At 43.0% G+C, this 17359-nt stretch overlaps 1 protein-coding gene across 4 annotated transcripts; it reads left to right on the forward strand.

Annotated features, from left to right (window-relative positions):
* Nucleotides 1-482: 482 nt before the first annotated feature.
* Nucleotides 483-14876, forward strand: DCAF4 (DDB1 and CUL4 associated factor 4). Of its 4 annotated transcripts, none has more exons than XM_010189214.1 (14): nucleotides 483-592; nucleotides 1836-1933; nucleotides 3803-3960; nucleotides 5416-5498; nucleotides 6129-6231; nucleotides 7215-7358; nucleotides 8029-8073; nucleotides 8556-8561; nucleotides 9783-9861; nucleotides 12024-12119; nucleotides 12231-12328; nucleotides 13027-13203; nucleotides 13430-13544; nucleotides 14474-14876. In XM_010189214.1, the coding sequence occupies exons 1-14, from the start codon at nucleotides 483-485 to the stop codon at nucleotides 14665-14667; spliced, it is 1506 nt and encodes a 501-aa protein (XP_010187516.1). In that variant the 3' UTR covers nucleotides 14668-14876. The 4 variants fall into 4 exon arrangements, with proteins under 4 accessions (XP_010187516.1, XP_010187518.1, XP_010187517.1 ...); XM_010189216.1 differs by lacking the exons at nucleotides 483-592; nucleotides 8556-8561 and adding exons at nucleotides 9627-9632; nucleotides 10873-10881 and having other exon boundaries at nucleotides 1842-1933; nucleotides 12027-12119; nucleotides 12231-12307; nucleotides 14474-14871; XM_010189215.1 differs by lacking the exons at nucleotides 483-592; nucleotides 8556-8561 and adding an exon at nucleotides 9627-9632 and having other exon boundaries at nucleotides 1842-1933.
* The last annotated feature ends 2483 nt before the right edge of the window (nucleotides 14877-17359 follow it).

The following is a 17359-nucleotide window of genomic DNA, read 5'->3' on the forward strand; positions in this document are numbered from 1 at the left end:
GGGCGCAGGGCGGGCGTGGAGGCGGGCAGGCCGCCATTGGTCGCTTCGGTTTTTCGCTTTGCTGAGAGAGCCCCTGGGCCTGGAAGGACGCGCGTTGCGCTGGGAGGCCGGCGACTGCGAGCAAGAGGGCTGCAGGGCCGGTGGGGCTTCTCCCCTCTGCGCAGGTTAGCGCTCGGCGAGCGGGCGTTCAGCGGAGCAGGTGCAGGAGGCGGCCAGCACGGCGCCGTGCTGCTGTCAGCCGCCCTTCAGGCTGGCGATGGGGCTGTTTTGCCTTTCTTTTCTCTAAGATCTGCTGACATTTGGACTTTGAATTGCTTGTCTTTGAAAGTAAATTATTTTCTTCAACGTCCTTCCTTGATTTTTATCTCTTGGCCACTGCGAAGCTATTTGCAACTGGCTGTGTTAAGAGACTGTCTTGTATGTTGGACCACTCCAGGCAAGTAGCATTGAAGTCAGGGTGTATGTTTGCTTTATAGGTAGAAATGAAGAGAAATTACTGGAGAAGCAAAGAAAAGCATGGATGGAGCAATCAGAAGCACAACTACCGTTCACATCGGTACAGAAGACATGGTCGCAATGACTGTACTGAAAGGCAAGTGTATGCAGCTTGTGCTTAGCATGGGTTAAGCTGTTAGGTGTTATGCCTAAATTTGCAGAATGGTGGCTATCTAAAATTGGGAGGGTTGCTATCTGAAAATCTAGTGGACAGTACTTCTGGTATATCTGTCATCCCTAGTGGGAGTGGAATTGCATTGATTTCTGGGAACTTATCATATGTTTACAACTGTATATGGATTTTAAACTGAAATGTGGTTCCATGAGCTAGTCCTTTCAGGTGTGCCTGATAGTCCATAAACTCTTCATCAATATGCAAAGCTAGCTCAGGGAAGAAAACAATGTTTGTAAGTACTTCATTCCACCTGCCCATTTGTTTTATGCCTCAGTGTCTGCTACTGTAAAAGCTGTCATTAAAGGATCTTCCTGAAAGTTTAAAAGCATGTTAAGCAATGTGGTAATAACACCACATCTAGCAGATCAGGAAACTGAAACAAGGTCTCAGGAATAATCTGCCTTGAAAGCTGATTCTTTCAGAAAACTACATTTTAAACTTTAGAACTTATACTTGCCTGTGTTTGAGCTATTTTTATGGCTCTTTTGCTTTCCTGTGTTCTTTCCTTAGTGCCTCTTGCAGGAATAAAAGAGGCCAATCCTTTGCTTTAATACTCTAAGCATTTTTGAAGTATGTTTCTAAAGAAAGAGACATACATGTGTATATATGAGTTGCTTTGTTAGTTGTATCTGTGTAAGAAAAGTTAGAAATACAAATGGGCTCTCATTCAGCAAAATGTAGAATTAAAAAGATTTTATTAAAAGGCTTTAAATTTAAGTGAAATTCTTGTCATGAAGAGAATGGTAAAATATTTTTGACCTGACATGAATGTTTTACCCACACTGTCTCTCACTTTATGCTGTCAAGGCTTACATATTTTCAAAGACGGGCTTTTCCTTTAATCAGGGTAAAATCCCCAGAATTAATCTTTTGTTGAAAAGAGTTAAAGGTGCTGCCAGAGTCAGCAGCCATCTCTAGTATTTTAACAAGTAATTAAAGCTCTTAAGATGTTGCTGTCTCTTATGTTATTGAAAGGTTTTTAGGCTCAATATTTTTACTGGTTCTTTTTCCTAGTTTAGCATATGGTGATATACACAGTGGGCTTATCACAGCCCTGCAAAATTGTACTCCATTAATGTTCATAACAAGCTGCTTCCTGGATTCTTTGTGGGAAAGATATGTGGGACAATAGTGAGCCTGTCTTGAAGGCAGTGCTGGTTTTTAGGCTGGAACAAGAGGAACTGCAGACCCCAGTGAACGCAGGCCCCAGCAGCAGTGGAGATCCTTCTTCATCCAGCTCAACACAGAACTCTGCAGTACCAGGTAAGAGACCATGTTTACAGGTCAGAAATCAGTGTCTGTATGCTGACTGTATGAAAAAAGTAGCAGTAACTGTGTCAGTAGCATGCTTGTTAAAGGAAGGATATGAACAGTAAGGTTTGTAGAGAAAAGTGATGTATCGGGTGATATAAAAAGATGTAGTAAGTGAGGATCCAGAGAGCAGGGCCAAATATACTTTCAGGCCCAGAAATGCTTCTCGTGTTTGCAAACTTGTGTGCTTAGCCAAGCTGATATATTGATATATTCCATTAAAAAATGGAATGCTGTTTCTCCCTCCAGAAGTGTTGCTTTGGGAAGAAAATGAACTTTGTTTCTTTTCTCATATGTGCTAAAGATGTTTGAAAATACATCTTTCAACAGAAACATTAAATAAGCAAAGAAAATAAGACAGCATATAAAAAATTATAACTTGCATCCAGTTATTCAGTCTTCTAAAAGACACAGCAATCCACCACTTCAGAGGAGATGGGGGAAAATCATCCCTCTTTGGGCTTTCAGTGTATTTTGTAATCTGTAAGAAATGTGCTCTGGCTAAATGTTTATTATCAGGGATCTGTCTGGTGAAACCAGACTTGATGCAGTAGCAGTGCTATTGAGGAAGATGTCCTGTTTGCATTCTGGTCTCCTGCCTCCTTTAACAACCCTAGCAAAAGCTAGACCTGGGGGAATGTGTATTTCTCCAGAACAGGGGAGTCCTGAAACACCACTGTCTCTATAACCTCTTAACAACTGACAAAGCCAGAGTTTAAAGAGACTTTTTTTGTGTATCACCCTTTTGTGTGTAAGAGGCTGTGAGCATGTTAGGAGATGTATCCTGCTAAACACTTATTGCTGTGTAATTAGATTCAGCATACTAAAGGCAGTGTGCTTTTATGAACCTTACTGATGCATTCACTGACTGTATGTTTTTGTTGACCTGAATAAATCGTGGTCACTTGTTGCTAAGCTGAAACGTAAAAGGTGCTGACAAGAAAGTTTGGAGTAGCTGATCCTTGAGGTCTCTTCCAACTTGGTATTCTATGAGAAGGAGCTGAATTGTAAGCAGCAGCAAAAAAAAAGTTACTTCAGATACAATGTCTGGTAGTAGATGGTTTAAATAAAAAATCTTGAAATTAAGATGTCAATACTCACCTCTTCTGCAAAAAAATCCTTTGTCTGGAGACAACATAGCATTATAAATCTGTCAAAGTGTTTTGTGTGCCTGCCTCTGTGAATTTACTCAGACAGCGAAGCACTAAAATTGAATGTTTCTCTCATCCCAATTCGTCTTTGGAAGGAGCCTCTGTGTATTGCTTGAATGTGCTCTTGATTGTATCTAAATATCTCCCATGTGTTGAAGAAAAGGTGGCTTGTTTTGGGAAGTGAATCACTTTATTCTGGTTTGGGTGATACCTCACTGTCAGTTTATTTTTACTGGGGACTGCCCTACCTAGTCTTCTAACCAAGAGTGTCCCCTCATGATTGATTTATGAAGGAAGGTAATTTTGTTCTGCAGCAAAACCTACCCTCTCTGCTTCTGTGATGTCTGAATTTCACCTTGGTCAGTGGCGATATCCCTTCTGTACCTGTGTAATGGCACTGCATTTGAAAGCTATAAATCTTATTTTCCTTTAAGAGGCTGTCATCTGTGCCTAGACTGTGTATCGTGCTTGGGACCTGCAGGGAGCAGGAGCTTTGAGCCTTGTGCCTCTGACATTACTATGAAGATGTGGGCTGTCAAAGAGCAATAAACAAAATTAGTTATCCATCTGATTTTGCCTGGATAATGACACCTTGGTTTTTGTTGTGATTTTTTGTTTGTTTGTTGGGTTTTTTTGTTTGGTTTTTTGTTGTTGTTGTTCTTTTTTACAGAACTGCCAGGATTTTACTATGACTCGGAAAAGAACCGCTATTTTCGCCTACTGCCTGGACATAATAACCACAACCCCCTCAGCAAGGAGAGCATTCAGTACAAGGCAATGGAATGCAAAAGACTGAGACTCTTAGAAGAGGAAGAAAAACAGAAGAAGGTACATTCTGAAAAAGATTGCAATTAGGCTTTACTGTGCTCTGGCCTAGGACAGATTATAAGCTAAAGCCTTTCAGTTCTGACTGTGGTACAGCTCCCTAAGCTTTCTGAAGAAATGAAAATTTCTTTTTGCAGAGAATTTATAGTCCCTGAAGCATTTTGTTTGGCTGTTCCACTCAGGAATGAAAGCAAGTCAAAAAACTTTGAGAGAGACAGGAACTGTGCTCAGAATTGCAGTTTGTTCAGCAGTTACACTGGATTCAGGGCATTGGACGCCAGGTTTCAAATCCCTGCCTTGAACTGGCAAAGTGGGGTCTTGTTTTTGAGATTTTCACCTGTTTAATAAATGTACCGATCATATTCCTGGACCCTGAAGAAGCAATACTAATGATGTTTTGTGGAAACAGCTTTTTAATGAAGAACTTTTTTGGACAGCTAAAATCAAGACAGGTCTTACATTACATTAGGTGGAACACAGGAGGTACCACTGAAATTGGAGAAGAAACTTCTTCTCAGTGAGGGTGACAGAGCACTGGCCCAGGCTGCCCAGAGAGGTTGTGGAGTCTCCTTCTCTGCAGACATTCAAAACCCGCCTGGACGCCTTCCTGTGTAACCTCATCTGGGTGTTCCTGCTCCGGCAGGGGGATTGGACTGGATGAGCTTTGGAGGTCCCTTCCAATCCCTAATGTTCTGGGATTCTGTGGTTCTGTTATGCCTGGAAAGCCTGTAGGCTTTTCATCATAGAGAGTTACAGCAGAGTTAATGCTGATGCTGTATATTGGTAATCTGTGTAAAATAGCTAACAAGGATGGGTTTTAATTACCTGAAAGCCATGTCTTACAACTTTACAAACCACAGCTCAGCTTAAATATGCTGTCATTTGGAAGAAACGAGCAGTAATTTTTTCCTTAAGTAATTAAGTTCTCACTTCAAGGAGCTCTTCAGGTCTGCAATCTTCACTGTGAAAGCACTGCTGTTGATTTGGTTTTGGCGTTGTTGTTGTTGTTGTTTATGTTTCATAGATACCAAACAGCTGCTGGCCACATTAATGGGAGCTGTGGATATACATGTCTTCTCAAAATCTGGCTATTGAATAGGCTCCCAGAAAAGAACATTTTGACTCTTAAATACTTGCTTTGCCAGAGCATTATCAAAAAACTTTCTTACTCCATAACTCTAGTCAATCCTTTGGTTTTCCCAGAAAGTGCTTGTGTGAAATTTAAAACAAATGATGAATGGAAAAGTAGTTCAGTGCAGCAGTAAGACTGCATAGTTAATAGCAGTCTTCTTGTGATAGAAAGTTTTGCTCTATAATAAGAATTTAAGGCATTGTAGAGAAATATATGTAGGCTAGAGGAAGAAGTTACCTAAATATCCCAAACATCTAAGACCACAGCCATGTTTGAATCATAAACAAGCAAATAACTGAGTACAATTTCATGTTATTCTCTTTCAGAAAACATCAAGGGTTGGACTGAACTCGTCTCTGCTGTTACAGAAGAGGCAGCTGGGTTTGCTCAGCTCCACAAGTTATTGCAGGTACAATGATTTGATTTGACTTGTGTTTGCAATACCAAGTTCTGCTGATTAATGCAACTGTTCCTGTCCAGGTTTTTGCATTTCTCACTTAGCATGAAGAGGAACATACTATTGATTAATTAAAAAGTTATATTCTTTTATAATTTGATTACTAAAGTGATGAGAATTCAAATGAAGAAGAGGTTCCCAATTTCTGATAACTAGAGTTCAAAACTTCAGTTCTGTTTTCTTTTCTATATATGCTGTTTGCCACGTTGTGCTTTATGAATACAGCTTTTCTTTGGATTAATGCTCTTCAACTGACATGACTGTTTCCTCTGCACCTCACTTGAATTGCTATGCTCAGATTCATTAGCAGCACAGAAGGCAAATTAGTGACTTGCTGTGGTGGTGTTTCTGCTGCTGGAGATGTGCTGGGGCTCAAAATGATGGGATGAAATTCCACGAGTGTGGAAGATGCACATGTTCATGGGTTATATAAGGGAAATTGCAGCATGCTACTTGTTCAGGCATTTTGTCTTCTGTGATTGAGAAGTAGTTCTGGATATCCTATCCAGAATTCTTTTCATTGGCATTAAACCTAGGCTTACCCAAATTCTGTCTTCCCTCCTCCCCTACCTGCTTTTACAGGCTGGTCCATGAACTGAAAGTGAACTGCATGCAGAGGAGGAAGATAGAAATTCACAGTCCAGATTCCTCAGTTGCTGGAACCAACAATTTTAAAATAATTGTGGTATGTTATGAGAACTGTTAACTCTTTAGGATGAAGAGAGAGCTCATCTTCAGTAAAAATTCAGGATCTTGTAAATCAAATCCCATAGGTCAAATTTTGCTTTCAAAGATATGCTATTCCTGTTGTACCAGTTCTCAAAGTCTGTGCTCAGTAATTTTAAACAGGTAGGAAGAAGCTGTTCCTTACCTAGAAAGGAAAATTATTAAAAGGTTGGATATGAAAGTGATTCTGTTATTTTTTTTAAGCTGATCAACATGTTTTCTTGGAAAAAAACAGGAGTGGATAATTAGTGCAGGGCTGTGATGGGAGAGTTGAGAGGACTAAGAGAAAGAAGAAAATGGAAGAGGACAATTTTGGGAGTGGCAGAGTCTGTGAACCAGAGAATCTATGTAAACATCAGTGATCATTTTCCATTTCATGATCTGAAGGCAGATTCTACTGGTTTTGATGGTGCTGTGTGTGCAAGAGAGGTCTCTAGAGCAGCTGTCTTTCATAGTCTATGTCGGGAGCTCTCCATGACCAGCTCTTGGCCTTGTAAACAGAGCACTGCATAGGGAGCTGAAGACAGAAGGAGGTCAGAAACTTAGTGTCATAAAAGAGAAGTTGAAATGTAGCACCGGCCTTTTTGCTGTGATCCAACAGCAGAATTCCACATTCGCTTTTGACAAGGTTTAAGTTTTTGGTTTGAGTCCTCTTCCAATACCAGTCTGTGCTTACTAATCAGCCAGAGTAAGTGTCTAGAACTGATACAATTGGAAAGAGTATTTATTGTTACTCAAAGACTAAATACTCTTCTGACTCATGTTTTTCCGTGCATGCATATAAAAAGGAGTTGACTGCTGCTTTTACAGATTAATGGAGAACAGATCGTGCCAGAGGGATCAGAAGTAATATGTTTCATCTCGGACCTAATGTAGCTCCCTCAAGCTGTTTTTTCCTTTGAGTTTCCAGTAAGTGTGACCAGTAAAGCTTTTGTTTTACAGGCAGATGTTGCTTGTGAACGGATATTCACCGTGAACGATGTAGAGCACGGAGGATGTAAATATGGCATCATCAACCTCAGTGGTTTGGGGAAGGAGTCTCTCACTGTGGAGATGTACGACAACCTCTACTTCACAAACCGCAAAGTACTGTGTTCTGTTCCTGCCTCCTTCGGTTGCTGCATTCTCAGAGCGCTGCTGTTGGGGAGGCACAGGTGGAAATGCATGAGGGTTGGGGAAGGGGTTTGGAGGAGAGAACAGAAAAAGTTGGCAATGTGGAGCTTGGGTGAATGCAGAATCACAGTAAATTTGTCTCTGTAAGTCCTCAGTACCAGTGTTAGTTCTCAGGAATGCTATGCTACAATTGGAACAGATTATCTGGAAGTACCAGCTTCCAAGGATAGTGCTTGCTTTGTCAGTGTAGCTGACAAGACTGATGTTGAGGGCCAGGAACTATTAAGATTTGCATGCTTCTTTCTTAGAAATAATTTTGGGGAAATGTGTTTACCCTTGAACACGAAGCATATTTAAAACAGGCTTCCATAATCTCTTCATGCTCGCATTCTTTTAAGGATGATCTCATAAATAATAGGATGTGCTTGGTGCCTCAGTCTGTGTTTGGACAGACTTCAGTGCTGCTGTGTATCCTATATTTAAGAGGAGTATGAGGCTGAAATGCTCATATCCCATTACTGGGCTGTTTAGTGGGCTAAGGGATTGTGCCCAGCACATGCTTTTATGTCATCTTTGCATGGAAATACCCTTTCAAGAATTGATTAAGAGATCAGAAAAATAGTATGTCTTCTTGTGTCTGAAGGTGAATTCTGTGTGCTGGGCATCATTGACTCATCCAGATTCTCATGTTTTATATCCTTTTTAAAGAAAAGCAAAATCTGAGTTCAGCTTTCGTAAGTCTGCATCGTGCTGCACAGAGCAACTAACTTCGAGGAAGACCTCTCATGTAATTGCCCCGGAAATTAAGTTTTCTAGAAAACAGAAAAAGTTATAAAAATTGAAAGATGGTGGAGATAGCAAGACAGATGTGTGGTTCTGTTATAGATACATGTAGAATTGTTCCAGTGTAATGGTAGGTGGGAGACCGCGTTTCCTGCTCTGGAGACTTCCCACTTCATGAATAATATCAATGCCATATCCAGAATTATCTCATGTTTAGGGATTGGCAAAAGAACAAGAGTGGGTTAAGGCAACTAACTCTGTCTTTGAGGTGGACCTCTTTGACAGTGGGTTGGTGGTTTCTGTTGTAAAGCATCCTCATATTGGTTGGGGTGAGAGGAGAATGGGAGCAATTCGTTGCCATCATCTGCAGATCTGTCTCAGAAGAAGGTGGTGGTTGATGGTATAGTAGAAGAAACGGGAGCAGTTCGTTGCCATCATCTGCAGATCTGTCTCCGAAGAAGGTGGTGGTTGATGGTATAGTAGAAGAAGCAGTAATGGACCGTACAGAGCCCAGAAGAGAGGAAAAAAAGGAGGTTTTAATGTGGGAGATGGCAGGTAACAGATGTGCTATTAAAGTGCCAAAAGAGAGGAAACTGTATAGAAATGCATTATACAGAAATGCTCGTGGGAAAAGCCAAGCAGTTCAGGACTGATCATGCTATTAAAGTGCCAAAAGAGAGGAAACTATATAGAAATGCCCGTGGGAAAAGCCAAGCAGTTCAGGACTGATCCAGAAGGTGGCAGGAGTTCATCGGGCTTGCTCACGGCTGGTTAGGAGTTGGGGATTGGTTGGTTTGGTTATTTCATGCTTTCACAGAATCCCAGACCGTTAGGGATTGGAAGGGACCTCCAAAGCTCATCCAGTCCAATCCCCCTGCCGGAGCAGGAACACCCAGATGAGGTTACACAGGAAGGCGTCCAGGCGGGTTTTGAATGTCTGCAGAGAAGGAGACTCCACAACCTCTCTGGGCAGCCTGGTCCAGTGCTCTGTCACCCTCACTGAGAAGAAGTTGCTTCTCACATTTAAGTGGAACCTCCTGTGTTCCAGTTTGTGTCCATTACCCCTTGTCTTATTATTGTTTGTCACCGAGAAGAGCCTGGCTCCATCCTCGTGACACTCACTTTCCTCTGCTTACATCACAGATTTACCTCACTGAACTTGAAATGCAGCTTCCAAGTCCTATCTATACCTGGTATAATCTTTAGAAAGTATTTTAATGTAACCTAAAGTGAGTCTTCCCTGCTTCCCCTGTGCAGGAGGAACAGAACTATATTAATGCAGTGTCATCGGCCTGTGAAGATGAGAAGAATTATCCATGTAGGCCATGCATTTGTTTAGTACCACTAGAAAGATGCCTTAGCATTCCTCTTGTCTTGTCTTTCTGGTAGTGAAAATACACAAGCAAGAATTTGAGTTCTTTCTAGCTCTTTCCTGTGAAAGAAATGAAAAGTCAAGAGATAATTGTAAACTGTAAGGCACATCAATGATCTGAAAGGGAGAGTATTGTGAGCTGTGGCTGTGTCAGAGCATTTTGCTTTTCCCAGCTATAAATGTTAGGCAGCCTGTTCCATTCTAGGGAGAAATCGTTGTTTTCCTTAACTCACTTCAGCAAGCTGTGCCTCATGGGAATTGCAGAAACGCCAGGCTGTGCCAGTCTGCTTCCAGCGTCACTGTTCAGCAGCACTAACCCAGGTAGGGTGGTTTTGTTGATCTGGGGGGTTTTTTCTCTGCAATTTTCGATAGCAGTTATGGTATGAAAAGAGCACAAAGGGAAAGATTATTTCCACACTTGTCTTCAGTAGCTGACGAGACTGTTACATTCTTGTTGAACTTGGAAAGTCTGAAACAGTTTAAGACGTGGACAGATGAAAGAACTTACCTGAAGAATTAATTAACAAGCAGTATTCAAAGCACTGGTTTATTTTGAGCTGCTGCTGATGTAGTACTTGACTTTGCCAGGAGAACACCCCATTTGTAAACTAAACATTTGAGATTTTTCATGAGTAGCTTGGCCTGTAACTAATAGTCAGAAACTGCACGCAAGAAGTACTCAAATTCCCTTACAGACTGTCTAGAATCATTGCAGATTCCCTTCTCACAGCAGCTACTCAGGTATGCCCAGTGGATTCATCAAAGGTGGAAAGCTGGTAAACATCTCAACCCATAGCTCCTTGTACAAGCTCATGCTCAGTTGTGTGTAAGCATGATTGATTTGGAGAATCCTGTGTCTTAAGTCTGATGGTTGTAGCTGTATCTTTATGTGCTTGTTTGTGCTTGTTTGTTCTTGGAGGCAGGACTTAATTAATTGGACTTTCTTGATAGATGTCAGAACCATGCTTCAAGTCACACAGCACAGTCCTCTAACCTGGTTTCCATTTAGACATAATCAGTTAAGTTTATACAGAGGAAATCTATATTAGAGAAGAGTTATGGACTTATTTTAATTTTTTGATGTCATGCTATTTACACAGCCATTAAAAAATGTATAGAGTCAGCAGGAACTCGAAGAGTCACTGAAGATGGATGGCTGCTAGGCCAGCATGCCCAATTGCTCTGTAGGACATTTTAAGCCCTTTCACCATAATCAGATGCCCTGAGTTCCACCAAAGTCCTCCTTGCGGAGAAACATCACCAGGCTGCAAGCCAAGGCACCGCAGAAACTGGGATCCCCATGAGAACATCATTTAAGAGAGTAAATAGCAGCTGGGATTTGTACAAAGGCAATCTATAAAAGACTAAGCTATGTTGTTATTAAGTATAACAGGACCTTGGACCAGCCTAAAAGTAGGAGTTCAAAACTACACCAAGCACTGCATGCCTGGGTTCTCTCGACCAGAACACTGGTTGAACGGTATGCGTGGTGTGGGGCAGGATATCTCAGTCTTGGAACACCTGGCCATAAAGTGTGGGAAATGATGGATGGGAAAGTGCTGTAGAGTGTGAACATCCTGATTGGCTGCATCGTCAGGTCCTTATCTGTAGCTATAAAAGTAGAGGTAGACAATAAAACCTTTACTTGGCATTCATCTGCTGAGTCGTTTCTTGTTTTCAGCTCACCACAGCCCCTGTCTGGTATTTCCTGTTGACTGTTTCAGGTATTTCCAAGTTTGTTAACTTCACTCTCCTAAATTGTTGGTTTGAAGGAACCTTGCTAAGTAGATGCTGAAAGCAAAGCAGAAATTAGCATATCTAAACCCACGTTTTAGACATGTCACCTGTGCAGGCTGCCATGGTAGATGTGCCATGAAGAAAGCGAAAGCTGGCAACTTAGTTTTTGCCTGTTAGTAGACTTTGTATAGGAGCTGTGTGAGGAAGGGTCAGATCTAGAGTGCTGTTACTTACTCAAACCTTTTTTTTTTATATAGGCAAGTCAAGAACTTACAGGTTAAACTTTGGCTAATCTACAGTTTATAAAGTAAATGTTTTGTGTTTCTAGCCCACTTGTCTTTAAAAAAATGGCTTAGTGCTGTAAGGCAAGTGTTACTTTTTTCCTTCCTGCTGGGGTCAGCCCTCTGACTACAGAATAAATTCCACTCTCTCTCACAGTCATCTGTCTATATACACTATAGGTCTGCAGCTTACCATCATGAAGTCTCACGATTGTTTCCTATCCGTTGAGTAGCACAGGGACACTCATTGGTTAACATTTTCTCTGCTTCCCCAGAAGGGAAGAGAAAAGAGAATAAGGGAGAGAGAGAGGGGTTAATAGAGAGCGTCTGTCCAGGATTTAGTGGCTGGCCCAGCCCTAAACCACGACAAAATGTTGAAAGAAGTATGGAAATCCAGAGAAGCTTTCTGAGTTATCCTGTCCTAACATTTTATGGGTGCTTTGTCTCCTTGCTCCTTTCTCCTAGGAGATCGACCTGGAATGCTGTGCAGCTTCAAGATATCCACTGCCTGGTCCTGTGCTTGGTGCCTGAATCCCCAGGCAGACAACTGCTTCAGCACAGGTGATCTGCAAGGCTAGCAACCCCTTCTGTCTCAGTGGGAAAGACTTCCTGCGTCAGTCTCTCAGCTGCTACCCAAATTACAGCTAAATGAACATAATCTGTTGTCCTTAGGGCTGACACGACGAGTTCTTGTGACCAATGTAGTGACAGGGCATCGGCAAACATTTGGAACCAGTAGCGATGTATTGGCACAACAGTTTGCCACACAGGTAAGAACAACCATGCGCCCTTCACTTTTTTTCAGAGCACTGCATCACTGGTGGGCTTTTTGTGCTGTTTGTCATGGGACTCGCCACGCTGTACGTAAGGTGGTGGTTACAGCCACTGTTGGATAGCCGTCCCACAGCAGGGCTGGTGCAGTCTGACGCTTACACACAACTGAATAGCAATGAAAAGATGACTTGATTTCAAATTCTGTGACAAAAGGAGTAATTTTTGTTAATTGTACAGAGGTAAAAAGAAAAGTGAGTACAAACACCACCGTAATAATGTGCTGTAAAATTGGTTCTTTGCAGATTACCTCATTTTGCTAATGCTCAGTGTATTGCCTCCATCAAGAGGGCAAAAACCCCAATAAAATACCAGTGAACTTCTTCACAAGATTTAGTGAGAAGGGTGAAATCAGAGTATGACAGCTCGAGTTCCTGTTTTGCTGTTACATTGGACTAAGTTCCTGCTTACCTAACTGAACTTTTACAGCTAAAAAGTTGAGATGTGAATGGAACTGATGAGTTGGCTGAAAAATGTTGGTGCGTGTAATAAAAATTCTGGTTCTTAATGCCCATGTTAATAAACTAATTTGATGAGTGCACCAGAGGGCTCAAAAGCTTGACACAGCTTCTGTCTGTATAACTTGGAAGATTCTTTTGGATGTTACACAGTGTGCTTTTCTCTTGGATTCTTCCAGACCCCGATGCTGTACAATGGCTGCCGTTCGGGTGAGATTTTCAGCATTGATGTGCGTCAACGCAGCCGAAAGGGCCAGAGCTGGAAAGCAATTCGTCTTTTCCACGACTCAGCAGTGACATCTATTCGCCTTCTTGAGGCTGAACATTATCTTATGGCAGCAGATATGGCCGGGAAGGTATGGGTTTGTTGCTTTGAGAGTATTCTGTTCCTTCTAGCATCTGGGCATTGATAGATGCTTATCCCAGTCCCAAGGGTGGATTGGGGGGTGGATTTGGCCTGTTCTTCAGGGGGTGGTAGGGAACTGGGTGGTAGTCCTCTTCCAGATCCATTTATTCATCAACCATCAACTGCTCTCTGCTTTGTTAATGTATCCTCTTTCAAACAATTTCCTCAACTTGCAGATAAAACTGTGGGACCTGAGAACGGCAAAGTGTGTGAAACAGTACAAAGGTCATCACAACGAATATGCTCTTCTCCCTTTGCACGTAAATGAGGAGGAAGGACTTCTTACAGCAGGTGGGTTGGCTTTTTTCCCCCCCCTCTACTTGTAGAGTGCATGCCAGTGATTTTCTTATGCCTGAAGAGCATTTGTTAACTACAGCTGTTGGAAGCTGTAAAGCTGTTAATTCTTTAAAATTCAGAATAAATTTAGCTGTAGATATACCGTAATATGGTATGAAAATTAAGAAATAATGAGCGTACACTTACTGTAATCACTCCACTGTAGCACTTAACAGCTTTATGTGCTGCGTCCTGCAGAAGTCCCGTTATCCTTTCCACAGTGTGTCTCGAGCAGAGCACAAAACACTTGGTCTTGAAACTCGGGGAAACAATGTGTAAATGAGAGACTTGGTGATAACTTCATACAGAGACTAAAGACTGCACATGGCTGTTTGGTGCTTAAGTGGGTAGTGTGGTGGTAGGCTGAAGCATTGGCACGTAAGCATAACTCCTGGTGAACTGTCTATGCCACTCGGTTTCATCTTGATGAATATACATCTTTTATTTTAGGAGGGAAGGTAATAATAAATGAAGCAAAGTATAGCCAAGTTTCACACTGTCACTGTAAACATAGTGACCATCTCTCCTTGGCTTTGTCAATAAGCAATGGAATAATGAGAAGGAAGAATTCTGGTTAACTTGAGAGTTCTCCCCCCCCTTTTTTTTCTTTTGCTTATGAACTTGGTAATGAGGAAAGCACTTTAAATACTGTTTTATTGTACCTTTTATTCTCTAATGGGAAATGCACATTTCTCCTACTTCTGCAGTGTTTGGTGTAGAATTTCTGTTTTGTAAAGTATTGGTAAGCACTTTGCCTCTAGCATGTGTAGAAACGGTCAGGGGGTTTTTCCCCATAGACTTTCTCCTCCTGTGATGAGAACATTGCAGAGCTGTATAAAGTCCTTTCTGTGCGATGTTGAATTCTGGTGTCCCTTCCTTTCCAGTTGGTCAGGATTGCTACACCAGAATTTGGAGTCTCCAAGATGCCCACCTGCTTAGAACCATCCCTTCTCCCCACCCATCCTCCAAAGATGCCATTCCCAGTGTGGTGTTTTCTTCAAGACTTGGGGGTAGCCGAGGAGTTCCTGGCTTACTCATGGCTGTCAAGCAGGATCTCTACCACTTCTCCTATAACTGACACGATATTCTCCTCAGACCTGGTCTACAGAACTACCAGCCTGTACATGACTTCAAAGGTTTTGCACCAGTCGCCACGCTGTTCAGTTACTACGTGCTGCTGTTGCGTCTGCTTTACTCATGAAATTCTGAACCTCCTTCAGCAGGTTCAGCAAATCTTGCTGTATGCATCTCAGCCATCTTGTAAATAAAAGCTTAATGCTGACTAACTTCTTAACCAATATTCAGCCTCTTTGAAATCTAGCTATAAGCTTTGGAAGGCTGGTAACTTGCAGCAAGGGCCTGACTCACTCAGCCTCAAAAGGCTGCTCTAACTTAATCCTAGGTTGCTCATACAACCACTTAGCTGAGGTTGCATCCACATTAGCAGGTGTGCTGGGGCAGTGGAGTGGATTAGCAGAGTGAAGTGGCTGGTGTTGAGACGCTGATGCTCTAGGTGTTCTGGGGCTTTTTATTCTTTTGAGCAGTATCCAGCAGTCTCTACTACATCCATAGTCAGAAGCAGTCCAAAGAACAGCTGTTTCCCCCACTTACACAGTCAGTCCTTTGAGCCGGGCTGTGCTTATAACCCTAACCCTAAACTTTGTCCTTTTCAAAGGTGGTGTGCTGCTGCCCTGCCATCATTCCCATTAAATGGAATGTGTATGTGTGTATCTACAGCATGTGTATGTGGAACGAAGACCTTTTCCTGGTCCAGTAGCCAGGCTGAATGTCCTTGATAATTTATCGTAGTGTTTCCTAACCAAGTCTGCACCCCTGTCTTGGAGTTTGGTCAGCAGTCTGGAATGGCAGGCTTGCTTATGCAGCAGGAGGCAAGTCCATCCTGGCCAGACCAGGAATGTGAGATCACCTGTGGAGAGTCAGGGGTTTGCACACAGAGGCACAGCTGGGCCCTCAGCTGCTCAGTTGTAACACCAGCTCACAGCAATTGGATGATGCTGTGTCTTGTATTTGAGAACCGTTATCATCCCATGAAGCCTCAGTACCTCCAGTTCTGTCCTGGTAACCAGCTTGGGTTGGGCAAGACCATCCTGCAGCTTGTATGTGCGGGAAGCACTGACAAGTTCAGGAGCCTACAGGGTGTGAAGGCCCTCATGAACTAGGTGGGGCTACTGATGGGCTTCAGAGGAAAGATGCACTGCACTGAAGTTTCCCAGTATTCTTAAGAAATGAATGCAGGAACCGCTTTTCCATCCTGGGATCCACTTAGAGCATTCAGATGTACAACTGAACATCAGAGATGTCACTTCCCATGGGGTCCTGCCAGGTCAGCAGGTGAGTGCACAAACAGGTCACAGTCACATCCTTGCTGCACAGCGTGTTAAGAGGGAGCCTGTGCCCAGCTGGCTCAGTGAGATGGCCATGTCAGAGCTAGGCTGGCTGTCTGCATTCCAAATGCCTTCTGAAATCAGGTATAGGCTGCACATGTGCACAGAGATAAGTGTTGCTTGTGACTACAGGTGGGGCCTATATCTGTACCAGTACCCAGCACAGCACTTGCACCCAGGACACTGTCTGTGTCTTCATTGCAGAGGGTGCAGCAGTGCTGAGCATCCTCAGAAGGAAGGGGCTTGCAGGTCCCCATCAAAGCTTTTCCACTTCACTGAATTGCATTCTAGGAATAAGAAGAAAAAATGGCTAATACCTGTGTCTTGCCTGCTTACCCCATCCACTCCACCATATCTTTTGATAATTCATTTGTTTTCCAAGGCCCTTCCTGACTTTGCTGGGTGTTCTCCTGTACCTGGAGTGCTGTTTCTGAAACCCTTCTGCAGTTTATGGCCAACTGGCCTGCCCAAAGGGATGGAGAAGGCATCAAGCAGCAGAAACTCATTTCCCAGCAGAACTAGAACAGCAGTGCTCCGTCTGCTCCCCACATACAGGCAGGGGATAGGGGTAGAGCACTGCTACAGCCCAAAGGAGGTCAGGGATGCTCTGCTGGTTAACCAGGCACAGCAGGGCACCCAGCCATTCTACCTTCACAGAAAACCCTCCTAGGCATGCTACAAAGCTTTCTAGTTCTTTTCTTTCATGGCAGATACCATTATTCTTTTGCATCTAAAGCTTCTGGCCAGAGCAACCTCGTTACAAGAGCGATTGCACCCCACCACCTTTGTCACAATGGGCCATCAGCACCACTGCACGCTGGTCGGTGTGCAGGGAAAGCTCTTCGGCTGTAACTGAGCAGAAGTCTTTGCAGTTAAACGAAGGGGTTGGCAAAACCGATTATCAGTCACAAAATGTTTTTCCCAGAGAAGGGGAGTGTGTGCTCGTGCTGCAGCTCAGCACTCTCTACAAGGGTGAGCCATTCGAGGTTGTTGGCTCCCTCCAAAAGGAAGCATCACAAGTGCCCTGCACTGCAAGTCCAGCACAGGGAGATTTCCTTCACAAGCCCAGTACAAACCTGAGCGTATCCTGTGGTTTGGTTGGTTTGGTTTGGTTTTTCCCATTGCACTCCTCACCCCTGTCCTTCCCTTTTTTAAGTGACTTTGGATAAGGGGGAATTATTCAAATACAGGTGCCAGGAAGGGTGGGCCCTACTAAAAATCCTCTTTGCCCTGCAGGGCTCCACACTCATTTCTCATCTCTCCTTCTCAGGCCTAAGCAATGTGCTGTTCTAGAAAACTGCCTCTTCTTAGCAGCTTTTACTGCTCACCACACTCCACAGAATCCCAGACCGTCAGGGATTGGAA

Source organism: Mesitornis unicolor, unplaced genomic scaffold, assembly GCF_000695765.1.
Source record: "Mesitornis unicolor isolate BGI_N332 unplaced genomic scaffold, ASM69576v1 scaffold12377, whole genome shotgun sequence".
Classification (NCBI taxonomy): domain Eukaryota; kingdom Metazoa; phylum Chordata; class Aves; order Mesitornithiformes; family Mesitornithidae; genus Mesitornis; species Mesitornis unicolor.